This window comes from Mobula hypostoma, chromosome 4, assembly GCF_963921235.1.
Source record: "Mobula hypostoma chromosome 4, sMobHyp1.1, whole genome shotgun sequence".
Lineage (NCBI taxonomy): Eukaryota > Metazoa > Chordata > Chondrichthyes > Myliobatiformes > Myliobatidae > Mobula > Mobula hypostoma.
Window position 1 is genome coordinate 62,953,486 of NC_086100.1, and position 12,619 is coordinate 62,966,104.

Below are 12,619 nucleotides of genomic sequence, written 5' to 3' on the forward strand. Positions count from 1 at the left end.
TCTCCACCTCTTTGGACACACAGGCTGTTTTTCTTTGCTTTACCTTTTACCTTGCTGAAAATACAGGTTGAGTACCCCTTATCCAAAATTCCAAAATCTGAAATCTTTTTGAGCACTGACATGACGCCACAAATGGAAAAATTCCCAGTCGATGCGTAGGTCTCTGTGCACCAGAGACAGTTCTGAGAAATGACCTTACATACCCTGAGTGAGGTCATGTTGGTGCCAGTTTGTTTTCAGCAGTCATCATAACCAGGCCTTTGTGCATTACTCGCAGTGATTACCATGTATTTTGTACTTATTCTCTGAAGATATTGTTGAAAATGTCAAAAAGGCCTGCAGTTATCTCTATGAGTAATAGTGAAAAGAAAAAGATGAAGCATTTATGTTTATCTATAACACAGAAAGTCAAGTTGTTGGAAAAATTTCACAGCAATGAAGATGTGAAGCATTTGAGAGATGTTGGTGTTTCTACAATCTGAAGAAACAGAAGGACAAGCTATTAAAGTTCTATCCTGAAAGTAGTGAACAGAAGTTAATGAAAAATAGAAAAGCAGGACGTAAAGTGAAAAATTAAGATCTTGATTGTGTACTGAAAGAATGGATTTGGTGTCAGAGTGAACATCTGCGCCTTAACGGTATTGCTGATCATGAAACAATGAAAACTCAAAATTGAGGGTAGTTACAAATATTCACCAGGTTGTTTGCAGAATTTTAGGAAAAGGGAAGGCATTACATTTTTAAAGATTTGTGGTGATAAAGCATCTGCTGATCATGAAGCAGTAGAGAAATTCATTGATATGTTTGCCAAGATCAGTGCTGATAAAAATCTAACACACTGAACCGTTGCATTAGTACATATGTGTGGTCAACAAGTGTAAGAGAAAGACTGGTTACCAGTAGCACGTAAATTCAAAGTTGAGAATGATGGTGATGCTAAACAGCCACTGACTGTCCAGCTGGGTGCCAAGGTACTGAGAGTTTACCTTTCTAATGGTTCAATGTTTAATGCACAAAATTATTAAAAATATTATATTAAAGTAAATTCAGGGAATATGTATAAGCTATATACGTAATGGAAATGGATTTTCTGTTCAGACTTGGCTCCCATCCCAAAGTTATCTCATTATATAGATGCAAATATTCCAAAATCTGAAATATCCGAAATCTGAAACACTTCCAGCCTTAAGCATTTAGGATAAGAGGTGTTCAACCTGTAATTCTAGCAAAGACTCAAACACACTTCTCTTTAAAGGCAACACATTGTTCAATTACACAACCAACACACATGAAAGTTGCTGGTGAACGCAGCAGGCCAGGCAGCATCTCTAGGAAGAGGTGCAGTCGACGTTTCAGGCCGAGACCCTTTGTCAGAACTAACTGAAGGAAGAGTGAGTAAGGGATTTGAAAGTTGGAGGGGGAGGGGGAGATCCAAAATGATAGGAGAAGACAGGAGGGGGAGGGATGGAGCCAAGAGCTGGACAGGTGATAGGCAAAAGGGATACGAGAGGATCATGGGACAGGAGGTCCGGGAAGAAAGACAAGGGGGGGGGGACCCAGAGGATGGGCAAGGGGTATATTCAGAGGGACACAGGGAGAAAAAGGAGAGTGAGAGAAAGAATGTGTGTATAAAAATAAGTAACAGATGGGGTACGAGGAGGAGGTGGGGCATTAGCGGAAGTTAGAGAAGTCGATGTTCATGCCATCAGGTTGGAGGCTACCCAGACGGAATGTAAGGTGTTGTTCCTCCAACCTGAGTGTGGCTTCATCTTTACAGTAGAGGAGGCCGTGGATAGACATGTCAGAATGGGAATGGGATGTGGAATTGAAATGTGTGGCCACTGGGAGATCCTGCTTTCTCTGGCGGACAGAGCGTAGATGTTCAGCAAAGCGGTCTCCCAGTCTGCGTCGGGTCTCGCCAATATATAAAAGGCCACATCGGGAGCACCGGACGCAGTATATCACCCCAGCCAACTCACAGGTGAAGTGTTGCCTCATCTGTGAGTCGGCTGGGGTGATATACTGCGTCCGGTGCTCCCGATGTGGCCTTTTATATATTGGCGAGACCCAACGCATACTGGGAGACCGCTTTGCTGAACACCTACGCTCTGTCCGCCAGAGAAAGCAGGATCTCCCAGCGGCCACAAATTTCAATTCCACATCCCATTCCCATTCTGACACGTCTATCCACGGCCTCCTCTACTGTAAAGACGAAGCCACACTCAGGTTGGTCGGAGGAACAACACCTTACATTCCGTCTGGGTAGCCTCCAACCTGATGGCATGAACATCGACTTCTCTAACTTCCGCTAATGCCCCACCTCCCCCTCGTACCCCATCTGTTACTTATTTTTATGCACACATTCTTTCTCTCACTCTCCTTTTTCTCCCTCTGTTCCTCTGAATATACCCCTTGCCCATCCTCTGGGTCCCCCCCCCACTGTCTTTCTTCCCGGACCTCCTGTCCCATGATCCTCTCGTATCCCTTTTGCCTATCACCTGTCCAGCTCTTGGCTCCATCCCTCCCCCTCCTGTCTTCTCCTATTATTTTGGATCTCCCCCTCCCCCTCCAACTTTCAAATCTCTTACTCACTCTTCCTTCAGTTAGTCCTGACGAAGGGTCTCGGCCTGAAACGTCGACTGCACCTCTTCCTAGAGATGCTGCCTGGCCTGCTGCGTTCACCAGCAACTTTTATGTGTGTTGCTTGAATTTCCAGCATCTGCAGAATTCCTGTTGTTTGCGTTCAATTACACATTTGCCTTTCAGTCTTTGAATCTAATTTACATTCGGCCAGATGTACAGTATTTTCAACTCACTGAAACTGACCTTCTTCCAGTTACATATATTTACTTACGATATCTCTAATTATATTTCTGTAGATATAGTACTGTATAAAAGTCTTAGGCATATAAATCTGGTGGGAGCAAAAGATGTTGGGAATGGCAAAGGTGGAGCACTGCAAGGGATGTGGGACAGGTAGCAGAGGAGGAGTACTGGGGTGGGGGAGTGGGGAGTGCAGGTGCGGGCACAACCAGCCCCGGGACACTAGGCAGGATCATTTGATTCCAAACAATTGGCTTATCGATACTTACAGCATGTCTCTCTGGTGCATTCCACTCCCACCCCTCTCCCTTCCCCTTTTCTCAACCATGATTCTCCTCTTCCTGCCTCCTTCCCACTTTCTGTCCACAAAAGAGGCCCATATCAGAATCAGATTTAGCATCACTCACATTATGAAACCTGTTATTTTTTTGTGGCAGAACAGTGTAATAGTAAAATTGCTACAGTACTATGCAAAAATCAGGCAAAAATCTTTTTTATATATATAAAAAAGACTTTTGCACACTGTATTTTAATCTTCTGGACTGTGCTGATTGCTTGCTGAGTGACATTTATTACAATTGATCCTCCTTAACAAATACTTACTTTTTTCACATCTCTATTTGATCTGAAAGTTTGTTGGACAAAAAAATCACTTTCAATAGCTTCAATACTTTTGACTCGTTTCACCTGTTCTTCAATTGTAGTTTCTGCAAAAATATAAATTAAAAAGACTTTAGTTTAAATAATGTTTCCAAATACTGTTATGTAATTACCCCGGCAGCTAGTGTCTAATTGGTACATTGAGTCCCAATACCCTTACTGCAGCGAGTTCCTCCACTTACTTCTATATTATTCTGTACCATATTCTAGGTTATTAATATACACTCGGTGGCCACTTTATTATGTACCTTCTGAACCTAATAAAGTGATCACCAAGTGTCTTCAACATGTTCATGGTCTTCTGCTGCTCTAAGTACATCCACTTCAACAAAACACTTTTACCTTAGTTGAACTATTGCAAAGTGTCAGCACCATTCTGCAATTAAATGCATTATATTCAATAAAAGTTAATTTCTTGTTCTCCAAATTCCTATACCATACAAGTAGTCTTAACTTATATTTGTGTTAAGCTTCAAGCAGTCTATCATCAACAAGTGGATGTACCTACAGCAGAAGACCATGAACATGCATCAATATCAATAGATTCACTTATTTAACATACATAAGTTTCTCCACATTCTCAGACATGGACACATGAACTTTTACACACATTCCATCGTTTGCATGCACTACCCTTTCTTCTCTCAGGATTATATTTATAATCCCACCTCTGTCAATCCCAATCATTCTACCTGTCACTTGGGCAGCCTGGTCTTCTGTTGCTCTTGCAAGATAGTGCAGCGAACACTGAGCCTGCAAGAATTGGGGTTGTTCAAGGTAATACGACAAAACCAAATTCAGCCAACTGTACATGAATTCATCAATCTTTCACCAGCTGTGCTGGAACCACTGAAGTATTAGTTCTTGCAACAACTGGGACAAGTGAAGACTGTGATTAAAGGAAAACTGAAGGGTAACTAGGTTACATTCAGTGGTATCTGTCACATCCTGATGCAAAGTTGCCTTGAATCTGGAAGTCTTAACATGGGGAAATCTTTTGTACACAAGGAGAAGGGTGGTACTTCAATGCACTATTGGAAAAAGTGATGTGCTGCAGACATTCAATTATAATGTTTAGAAGAGAGCTGGATCAGTATCTTAAGGAACAAAATTTGCAGGGCTATATGGCGTTGGCTCTAGTTGAGTCACTGTGAACTCATCGAGGCAAGTTGCCCCCTTCATGATGTGAATCTCTTTGATTCTGCGAATACTCTTTTCACAGATATGTTGTACTAATCTGTTTCTCTCAGCTACAGATAAATTCAAGTGAATTTTTCGAAAGTTTTGCTTCCACAATTTTTTTTGTTGATGATAGACCATTTGAAGCTGAACACAAATATAATTTCAGACTACTTGTATCATGTAGGAATTTGGAGAAACAAGAAATTAACTTTTATTGAATATAATGCATTTAATTGCAGAATGGTGCTGATGCTTTGCAATCATTCAACTAAGTTAAAAATGTTTTGTTGTTGATTTTCCTTTGTACTCGGTGTGTGAGACTTCTTGCTTAAATGTCCAACAAGCATCAGACAGCATTGATGGATTCCAATTGCCCTAATACTGTTTCTCCATAACCAAAATGTCCTGGTGAAACCTTACACCATGCTTGTCACTGACAGCAGCAAGATTTGCAGGGAAGAAGTCTAAATGGGAATATAGAAGATGAATAGTTAGTGACATGTTGCACTTCATGGTTTCAGCTTACACTGTGGAAACATTTCAGTTGACTTGAATTATGAATTGAAATAACAAAAATAGGTGACGTCAAAAAGTACTGCGTGACAGGGAAATTTCATGGTGAGTTTCATGATCAGCAGCCCAAAATCCATTAGACATATCCAGACGTATTCAGGAAGCAAAATCTTTATTGTCCAGTGATATCTACAACTTTACAGTGTATGCAATTGTAAGCTCTGCTGCTTGGGTTCTTCCACACCACTGAGATGGTAACATATAATTAATATGAGCAACTACAAATGGCTCATATAGCTTGGATTTATTTGAAGTGGTGTAAGCAATTATAGCAGAAGCTGTGTGCTCTAAGAAGGATAGTTCAACAGAGCAGGATGTGCAGTCAGAATGAAGATTGTGGAAAAGTTGCTTCAACAAATTAAACTGAAATCTATCTCACACCCATCATTGAGGGTATGTGAGAGATGAGCAAACATTTCAGGGAGAAAGCAACAGAAGAAAGAAGGGGATAGACAGATATTGAAAGTGACTAAGAAATAGGAACACAAAGGTAATGAAACTGTAAAGAGAGTGATAAATTATCTTGGGAAACTGATCATTTTTGAACAGATGTAGTTTGGAAACACTGCCACCAGATGGTATGCTGAACAAATCAATCCTCGAAAATAGTAATACAACATGTTAACCAGGAGAGGTCAGCAGATAATAAGCTAAAATGGCCACATTGCTATTCTTAGTATTTCCTAAATGAAGTCCATTTTAAATATTTCTTACAACAACAATTTTAAAAATTGACTAATTTCACCAATATAATATTGTCTTTTCTGCTTAACTTGCAAGTGAAATCCCATCTGCATTGTTGGCTCCAGACTTGAACTAATGCAATGAATATATTCTCTTAACTTGTTTTCAGAAAACTTTGCTGCCCAGGTTGTAACCTGTACAGCACCATTCACCCATTATACTCATGTTTGCCCTTGGTGAAGCAATGTTTTATTTTAAAATCCTCAACTTTGCTTTCAAAACCCTCATCCATCTCTCCCCTTCCTATTTCTCATATTAGCTGCCCTTTGACCCTTTGTAACCCCTGCATACCACTAAATCTCACCTCACGATCTTCCCAAAATTTTACTGCTCAACCACTTACAGCAATTGGTGGAACTAGTCTGTATACAGAATTTCATTTCTTGGTCAGCTAAGTTTTAAATTTAAACCTTATAAAGAAGAGCATTTTACATACAATCAGTCTAAACCAGCCATTCTCAACGGGGGCCATATGGTCCCCTTGGGGGCCCTGGCGTATTCGAAGGGAGCCACCGACTGAAAACTGTGAGAAAGAGAGCCCCAAGGGTTTATGGGGGCCCTGGTAACTGAACCAATGAAATCCCCAAGCAGCAACCTTCATTGGAGTCAATATTTTCCCTCCTACTTATAATATCTTTCCAACACACCGTTTGAATTCAGCGCACCTGGTAAATTTATTGCTTAAGCTCCTCCCACACAGCCTCAGTCGCGAATCAGACTGCACCGGGCCAACGTATTCAATCAAGGGTTCTCGCATTTATTATCACCATACTTCATTCTCCAAAGATCAGCGTGTCTCGCGAGGCCTTTTTTTAGCCTAGTAACTTTAAAGTATATGTGTTTGGATATATTATATGTTAAGGTAGGTTGTGAAAAGTGTTTATTACTGCATATGAAGTCACCGGAAAAAAAAATCCCTGGCTCCGGGTGACAGCATTTTTTGTCAGTAATGTATCTGTATTTCACGTGCTTAGTATTTTCAGAAATAATTCTACCCACGAGTTCCTTGGCGAAAAAAAAGTATCGGCAGTATTCAGTGGAATACTTATCATATGGTTTCATCACATCTCCGCAAAACCCATCTTTGCCCATGTGTTTGAACTGCATGACTACATTGTCAAATGAAAGCAGGAGGCCTTACCATTTATGTGAAACATCTCAAGCAGATACACAAGGATATGCAAGAAAGATTTAATGACCTATTAAACCTTGGTATCCTGGATTGGATTTTGAATCCATATGAAGTACAACCCACCAGAGTTGAGGCAGAAATTCAGGAGGGTTTGATTGATCTTCAGAGTGATATAACTGTACGTCGTCAGTTCAGTCAGTTTCAAAAAGATTTTTGGATCAAGAATGATCTGCTGAATAAATTTACAGCACTGTGGGAAAAAGCCCAATGATATTTTTTTGCCTTTCCCTCAACACATTTGGTTGAGAGTGGATTCTGCAAGGTAGTCTCCTTGACAAAATCCAGGAACAGAACTGACATCGCAACAAGAGGTGACCTCTGACTGTCATGGTCTAATTTGGAGCCCAATATCATGAAACTTGCAGAGAAGCACCAAGCTCAAGGATCGCATTAGGCCCGATAGATGTTTAATTTCATACAGTCTTTTTTTAAAGTTTTGTCCAGTATGTCGGAATGTTCAAGTTTTCTTGGTGTTTAATAATAAATGATTTCCTGTCTATCTGTTCTTGATGTATCCCTGTTTGAAAGGGGGGCCCTGAAACCTGAGAAAAGCTCCTAAGGGGGCCGTGGCCAAAAAACGGTTGAGAATCACTGGTCTAAACTACCAGATTAAATTCCCGGTTGTTTGAACTTGTTCAATTGGAACTTTAAACTTGGCTTTGCACTGAGCAACAATTGCACTACACACAGTAAAAATGGAAGCAGTGATCTAACCAAGGTGGTCTCAAGTTTATTAGTACATCCATAAGTTAGATAATCAGCGTTACTTTGAAGGCACGAACATTTGTCAACATGCTGCTAAAAGCATTTTACAATAGTTTGATAATTGAAGAATAACTGCAACTGCCAAAAATAATTAATTCTTATATCACCAGTAAACTAAACATGGTTTTCAGAAATCTGAGCAAGTGCTGAGGATTTTTAAAAATTAAATTTGGAACTCACAGTAGGGATTGTCCCTTAAGCTACGACATTAAAACATTGTGTTATTTATCAAGGTTGAAAATCTCACAGAGAAAAAAGATCTATTGCTGAAGGATTGATCAAATGAACCTAGTCTTTTGAAATGTAGAAGAAAACAGAAGCAGAGGTTCAGTTACTTTGGGGAGCTATTATATGCATTCTGCTGTCTTTTCCAGTGCTTGGAAATAAATACGAGATTTTGTGAGAAAGGAATGATACTTGGTGTTAAGCAAGGACAAGAAGCCTGCTAAACAAGAAATTTATTTACTCCAGACTTCGGCATATTATTTTTCATTCAATTGGTGATTTCGGTACATCTTCTAGAAAATAATATGATTTTCAGCTGTAATTGTTTAAACTTGTAAATATATCTCAGTCAGCTCATGTAAACATACATTATGGATTTTGTTAATAAAGTTGAGTGTACAGTATGTTTCTGAAATTAAGCTTCAATTAACATTATGTATAATAACTTTAATTTTGATAATTATCTCGGATGCCTTTTTGCAAAGGACAAGTTTTAAAAAGATTATATTTTGATCAGGGTAGAAGACGAGGATGATTATATGTAATAACATGTGAAATGTAAAAATATCTAACATTTTACAAAACAGTGCAAGAATAAATCAAGACAATTTTATGATCAGTTTTGCTGCTGGATCCCTTGATAGCCAAAGCCATAATACAATTGGTCTTCAAATAGGAATGCAATTTTTATTATGTTGGTAGTTTTTTAATTATTTACCAATTAATTCTGAAAATCTCCTTAAAACTTGAAAGCATCAAATTGTTTAAAAAATTACAATGCTTCACTTCACTATCATTTCTGTAATATATGTCAAAAGAAATTAGCTTTCCCATGTTTTACTCTAAGTATAAAGTCATTACAGTTAAACTGGAAATATTAAATTGAATGAATATCAAATACTGAATAATTGTATCATGCTCATAATGGATTGGAAAATAAATAGCCTGAATAGCCAATAATATTGTCATCTATTCCAAAGCTCTTCTTGAAGTAGACAACAACATTGTTGTCTATTCAGGCCATTTATTTTGAATGGTTATTATAACAAAGTTTTTCACGGAATAGATTAATTTACTATGAACCAGAACACAACGTGTTTACAAGGTACCAGCCATTAACTACCATCTGCTAGCCATCTTCAAACACCCCATAACCACATACAACTAGTCTGTCAGAAGAGGTAACACAGACATTGCAGACTATACCATTTTTGTCACTCAGGCTAGGTCAGAGATATGCCTATAATAGACAGCTCCTTTTTTTCAAATACACAGGGCCAGATATGTAATTCAATGCTCAATTTACTCTTGCCTCACAGGAGATTTTTGCCTGCTAATTGATAGAAATTAAGCCATTAATCAAGCCACTAGCCATCATTCAGCCCAGAGAAGATGAATACAAACTTTCATAATAACCACCTTCACCGTTTTAGTGCTCATTAGCATTAATTTTTAATGCAATTATGCTATTCTTTTACGCTGAGCTCATAAATTACAGCTCTTCTATAGCTGGCTGGCCTTGTAAAATCTACAGTAATGCTTTGTAGTCTGATCTTAAAGGCAATTACTGGCTTCTTCTATCTTTTATCTCTCTGTCTGCCCAATAACCTTCTACTACTGATTTATTCCAAATCCTTTCTTTCTGTTTGCTTTTATTTTCTGCTCATTGAAATGCTTTGAATCTGAGGTTTGTAATATTCTAAAATTCATTAAAATGCAAAATAAAATCAAGATTTAAAAGGAGTTATCTATAACTGATGGTTATGTATAGTTTAAATTTTATAATTGGTAGTTTTACATCATAAAAGGGACCAGTCACCCAGCTCTTAAAGTAAAACGAAGCCAGAATTATCTGGATTATATTCACTAAGATAGGCAATGACACAGTGAATGGTTATAATAAATACTCCCATTCTAAGGTACAACAAAATTTTGTTGTTAAAAACTGGCATTCAATGCGACCTGCAACTAAGCTTCTGACCTTGTATTCTCAATAGCTTCTGGACTGCCTACTTCCACCTCTATGGCTGCCCATCTGCTGCTGAAACCCTCCCGTGCTATTGTGAACACAATGGTTGACTTTTCCAAAGTTTTCATAGTCAGCATTTCATTTTCCACCTTACACAAGCATGAACACATCCCAAATATGATCATCTACATCAGTCACTCCTGTTCTCATGGATCAAGACTGGCAGTTCTAACTCTGAATTTAAAATGAACATGTTCGAATTTCTCCACAGCATCAATCCTCCCTTCACCCCTCCAACTATCCAAGGGATTTGTATTCTTCCAATGTCAAACATCTCAGTACTCCGCTTTCTCCCAATGCCAGTGACTTTATTTCCCAAACTTCAAAAGAAAGTCCCGGAACTCTTTCCCATACTTTCTTGAAACCTATCCTTTTAGTTAACCTTTTTCATTATCTCACTAACCACTTCTTCTCAATTTGGTGCCAAATTCAGTATACGGATATTACCTGTGAAACTTCTCATATATTTTACTGCGTTAAATAAACATAAAATGAAAATATTGAGTCCTGATGAAGGGTCTCAGCCCAAAATGTCAACTGTTTATTCATTTCCATCAATGTGCCTGACCTGCTGAGTTCCTCCAGCATTTTATGTTAGATAAAGTAAAAATAGTTGTTGGAAGTTTAGATACAGTTTCATGAACTGTGGTAAAGATGACATGACACACTTGCCTTCATTGGTTGGGTGTGCAGCATAAAAGTAGGGAAGTCATATTGCGCTATACATATAATATTTTGGTTAGGCCACATTTGGAGTACTGTAAGCATTTCTGGTTGCTACATTCAGGAAGGATGTGGAGCTTTTGGTGTTTTGGTGAGGGTGCAGAAGGATATTCACAATGCAAAGAAATTCCTACCTCATGTACATTGGCAATAGGGATCAACCAAAACCAACTTCATTGCTGATCTTGATCCTAAACCTAATCTGTTGGCCTCAGAAATAGTCTCTTGTATATTAAGCAGAAATCAGAGGTAAGAAGACTGACATTCCTCTTGTTTTGAACATGATTTGAGAATGGGAATGAAGGTTTGGTCAAATTACACTTTACAGTCAAGGTTACACACAGCACTTTAGTTAATTTTTGAAAGTTAACTAGAAACTTTTTAAGGTAAAGTGTAGTGATTTATAGTCAACAATCCCAAGTATATTTTCTTCAAAATATTAAAGAGCTCTTTGACTGCTGAATCATGGAATGAGACACAACAAAGGTGAATCTATATCTTGATGGCAAGAAATATAGTACAAGGATTACACTGGAAAAGGAAACATCCTGTTATTGACCTAGGTAGATAATTTTACCAATTAGCAAGACAACAATAAATTGACATATTTCCACTCAACCATTTTGCTTTGAATTTTTATTTTGCTTTTCCACTTGTTTGAAGCAGTAGTTTAGTTATTTACATGCATAAATTAAGATAATTACGTCCCTTTCCATGCCATATAGTTCTATGATTCTATGATTAAAATTACCTCATATCTGTTCACATGATGTGGAGTTTAATAATACCATTAAAGGTCAACTACATTGGTGGGGCTAGAGTCACAAATATAGCAGACTGGTAATGACTGGAAATTTTCTTTCCTGAAGATATTAGTAAATTAGGTGGCGCATTAAATGAGAAACAAGTGGCCTCATGGTCTCAATTACTGAGAGTAGGTCTTTTTATTGCTAATAAACTTAAATACTTAATTTAAATTCCTGATACATGAGATTTAAACTTGCCTATTTAGACCAATAGTCCAGGCTCCTACATGCTCATTCAGCAACTTAACCATTCTCACACCATGTGAGGTAATTAAGAAAATAAAGCTACAACAGACATACCAATTATTCATATTATTTCTAAAACAGGCAAATGTTTGATTATTTTCTGATATTTAAAGTAAAAGGTAAAATGGGTGTTGAGACCCAGCTCTCCATGTGATACGCAGGCCGGTACTCATGGAGAGCAAGCTGTTGTCCATGTAGCAGGCTCCATCAGCAATGGAATGAAATAATAATTCCCAACATTTTGGAACACTCAGCCTGAAGTCACTGCAATATTTCTCTACACTAGTAACACGTAATTCAGCACTTAATCCTGTCTGCTTTTTTTTTTATCTTACTTCTTCTCAGTAGCTTTTCATTTAACAACTTACTCGACTAACCAGCACAATTTACACTGAAACACAACTCCTCTCTCCCTGTAATGAGTCATATTCAAATCTACACACGGATTAATAAATAATCAGCTCAAAGAATGTTGTGGAAATGTCTCCACAGGAAAACAAAGATCATCTCTAGGAATTACCCTATTTTGTAGAGCTTGAAAATTATCACCATCAAAACTAAGTGCAAGTACTATTGCCAAATCATTAGAGTCAGAGCGATATTCTACCAAAATTTAGAAACATTACAATATTTGTCATCCAGTTTTTTGAA

At 38.1% G+C, this 12,619-nt stretch overlaps 1 protein-coding gene across 1 annotated transcript in view; it reads right to left on the bottom strand.

The window, feature by feature from the left end:
* The window catches only part of rsrc1 (arginine/serine-rich coiled-coil 1), a 392,026-nt gene that overhangs the window by 6,039 nt on the left and 373,368 nt on the right, over positions 1 to 12,619 (bottom strand). Inside the window, exon 8 of the mRNA XM_063045866.1 lies at positions 3,427 to 3,530. Within this exon, the coding sequence (XP_062901936.1) occupies positions 3,427 to 3,530 (104 nt within the window). The remainder of the gene's footprint in view (positions 1 to 3,426; positions 3,531 to 12,619) is intronic.